This window comes from Biomphalaria glabrata, chromosome 4, assembly GCF_947242115.1.
Source record: "Biomphalaria glabrata chromosome 4, xgBioGlab47.1, whole genome shotgun sequence".
Taxonomy (NCBI): Eukaryota; Metazoa; Mollusca; class Gastropoda; family Planorbidae; genus Biomphalaria; species Biomphalaria glabrata.
The window spans coordinates 5806141-5810144 of NC_074714.1; the positions used below are offsets into that span (position 1 = coordinate 5806141).

Below are 4004 nucleotides of genomic sequence, written 5' to 3' on the forward strand. Positions count from 1 at the left end.
CGCGCCCTCGAAAATGGCTTCATTTCTGTACTTAAACAGTGAGCAGCATTGTAGCTAGCTTTATAAATAAAATATGTTGGCTTATTATCATGTTCCACAAAAAAATCCGTTCACTTTTCCTGGTAGTTTCTACATTCTGAGTCCCATTTCATCAACACAGAAATGTTACAGGTCATGGTACCAATTCATCAGAGAAATGTGAAGGCCCTAACATAGGCAAAGATACAATTTTCAACTTTTTTTTTATAGTCGAAGTTCTACACTTTGTGCCGACATTCGGCGGGCCGGATGTGGCCCGCGGGTCGTATTTTGAGCTTCACTGGTATAGAGCAATGGAAGAAAAAAAGTGAAATGAAGTTTGCAGAGGTATGTTTGGTTATTGAGGTTTGCGAGGTTTATTAATTGTTTACACTTTAATTGCGGAGAGCAGTATAGGTGACTTTTACTTTGTTGACAAGGCTAATACAGCCGACACATACAATACGATGGTGCGCAAATGCTTGATTTGGTCTATTGATTCATTTGTTGGCAAAGAAATGTTTTAGTGGACTGCAATAAGCCTAGTGACGTAAGCGGTGACGTTTTTTTTTTCCTTTTGACGTCACGGAAATTTGTCATTCATAATACATTCTAGCTACATATAATTTTTCGATAATGAGGCATTTTCAAACCGATATAATGGTCGACCTCGGGTTGAGAATTATTTTCTCATTTATTTACATATACCTTGAAATTTGAAAAAAAAATTGTTAGAGCCGTTTTCGAAATTAAAATTTATATATATATATATATATATATACATACATACAAAAAGTGCTCCCATAAGAGTATAGGATTTTGATCAAATATAAACATATTGTTTTTAGACACTAACACTCATAAAATAGTTTGAAAAATCAGTATTTTTTTTATTGTTAAGCAATTCATATGTCAACAATTTCGCACAGATAGGCAATGTATTGAGCATCGCTAAATAGAACACATCTGTGATCTCCGATGTACCAGTTATATTCTCTCCAACATACAATACAATTTTCTACTGTACCTCCACCTGGCTCTCCACGAAACCATTTGATGTCTTTCAAGGTTGAGTTGTTTCTTGGATTAATCCAGTGACCCTCTTGATCAGCATCAGTGCCAGAAATAAAAACTCCTTGGTAAAATGGATGCTTAATGATAAAATTTCTAACAAAAAAAAATTCCCCATCGTCATCAATCTCAGCCAGGTAACCGCCATACTTAGCACACGTGACCTGGGCTTCTGTTATCGTAACAAGTGCCAAAGGTTTGGTCAAATAGTATCTTCGACCATTGTACGGGGCAGATTCATAGAACAAAGTTTTCAAAGCAGCTTTATCTTTTTCTTGTAATTCTTTAATGAACTCTGTAGAGTTTGTGACATTTTCCTGAAGCTTTTCAACTTGTGAGCTAAGTTCGCTGATTTTGAGACTTTTTGCAATGTTTTCTATTTTACTTTCTCTGAGTTGTTGATACATTGAGTGTAAAGAATATTCACTAGAAGTAATTTTTGCGGATGCTGAAATTGTCTGACCTCGCCAAGATAGATTCATTCCATTAGCATCACATTGGTAATCGCCTGCCTTGTCCGGTAGAGGGAACGGCAATTGGAGACACAGATAGGACACACCTTGATTAGCGATCACGCCACTGCCTAACCCATCTGTGTTGTATACTTGGACACGCCCTGTAAAGCTATCGATGACTGCTAAGACTTCAATGTCTGACTGGTCAGAGCCATTAGAACGAGACAGGATGATAGAGTTAAGTGAAATCATTTTCTGAGTCTCTTCAACACTCATAGTACAGTTGAAAATCAGTTGTTTGGTGATCCCCGGAAGTATGCGAGTTGGCACCACACTCAAGCTCAAACTTGTAGCTTGTTGAAAAAGAAAATCATTGTATTATAAATTTTGAAAGAAATTTGTATAAATATATTGCTTTCTAGTTACATTTATTTTTTCAAGTTTTTAAGCGTTCATTTCATTATATGCTACGTTAAATTTTGTCATAGACAAGTATTTTATACATTTTAACATGTAGTGTAGATTGTAGATATCAGGCTAAATGCCACCAACAAAATAGCACAAGAGGGAAGATACTATGTGTGAAAGATACTAGTTTGAAGCAGCCATTTACCAGTGTTAGTCTTACAAAAAGAAGAAATAATTTTTATATTTTATATTCATTTCGCTCAATCCTCCTTATCTTTTGAAAAGTGAATTGAAATGATAAATACTGTCACCAACAACAACAATATAAAGGCAAATACGAAGAACATTCGCAAACGAAAAACTAGACATACTTTCATTTCCCTGACACACAATAACACCGACACGAAAGGAATAATAGAAAGAAACTATTGATTATGTCATTGAAATGAAATTGTTTAGTTTGAGAGTGGTCTCATATTCATTTATTGCCGCAATGTTTTTGTTTTAACGGGGAAATATAGTACTTAAAGTTGGAACTCGGTTATATGTTTAAAATCTTGTTTCCGTTCTTACATAAGGTCACAAAAGATCAATACTGAACGCATTAAGAGTTCAGGCATTCAAAAAAAGGAAGAGCGGCTGGGCAGACCCTGAATGCGATGGATTGATGATATGGAGGCAACAGCTTGAGGTTAGGGCGTGGAGACGAAAGGCCCAGGAGAGATCTGATTGGAGGGATGTGTTGAAGCAGGGGCGTTGTCGCCTCTGGGATGGATGGATGGATGGACGTTGAGCACAAGCACCAGGATAAAATAACCAGCATGTTAATAATGCTGTGTGCTATAATTTGGCATGGAAACCTTAAAGGAAAAATGAAATGAGGTCGTCATTAGATAAATAGTGTCTAGCGCTCGAATGAAATTTGTGCTCGATGGGGGAGTAGAAGGTAGAGAAACACTAATATAATGAGACTATTTAATTGACTTACTTTGATGTGGCATAAGCAGTAATCTGAGCAACAATACATACAACAGATCGAAGTACTTCACTTGTATCATTTTCTTTTCTTTACGCCCAAAAAAAAAAAGATTATAATAATTACTTTTTAAACCGACGATTATTATGTTTTAAAAATATTGTAGTTATGTCTTTAAATTAGCTTAAGCTATCTTACCATTTAAAAGAATTTTTATATATCCAATTTAACAATATTAGCCGAGTCCGTTATTTATAGCTACCCATGTGGATAGGCTGTATGCAGTTTATATGTAGAGAGATCCTGAAAATGGTTTTAGTATTAATTACGCTGCCCAGCTGTTTGCATCCAATAATGTTGCCTCATAATTTGTACTGTTTTTACGATTAGCAAACTGTGGATAATGAATTTGACACTACAGTGTGTTGTTGGTTATTAATAAGTCACGTGATCTTGTCGCTTTCAATATCTTCCTCTGTTATCCCGCCACGCCTCCATCTCATTAACATAATGAAGGCTTACTTCTTTAGTGTGCCTTTAGTGTGATAACAGTTGGGGGGATAAATAAAGGCGGTTGGTTGTTATGCTGGCCACATGACACCCTCATTAACCTTGTACCACAAGAACATCAACTTTACATTATCGGCTTCATAGATAGCGACCAGGATTCGGTGTGCTCTTCCTAAGTCGTAACAACTGGTATCGAAGCGGGACAATGCCAAATCTACTTACCAACATCCAACATGTCTATTTCTATACGCGGACATGAGCTTTTGATTAACGAAACCCGCCAGGAGTTAAAAAAGGCGGGACACCATAGCGTCATGACATGAACTTCTTGTTCTGGGAGATGCTTGGAATGAAAATGGGTTTGACCACGACGCGAGATGAAGGCTGATCTCGGAAGAATGTTAGGGGAAATAAAAGAAGCCATAGTCATCCTCGTGTCACCCTGGCGTCACTCTGATGTCACTCTGGTGTCACTCTGATGTCACTCTGCGTCACCCTGATGTCACTCTACGTCACCCTGATGTCACTCTGATGCCACTCTAATATCACACTGATTTCACTCTGAT

The 4004-nt window shown here is 37.1% G+C and overlaps 1 protein-coding gene across 1 annotated transcript; it reads right to left on the minus strand.

The window, feature by feature from the left end:
* Window positions 1-884: 884 nt before the first annotated feature.
* LOC106050783 (uncharacterized) lies at window positions 885-3281 on the minus strand. Its single transcript, XM_056028068.1, has 3 exons — window positions 3127-3281; window positions 2941-3018; window positions 885-1897 (listed from the first exon to the last, which is right to left on the minus strand). Exons 2-3 carry the CDS (start codon window positions 3008-3010, stop codon window positions 924-926), a joined length of 1044 nt encoding a protein of 347 aa, XP_055884043.1. The 5' UTR covers window positions 3011-3018; window positions 3127-3281; the 3' UTR covers window positions 885-923.
* Window positions 3282-4004: the final 723 nt, after the last annotated feature.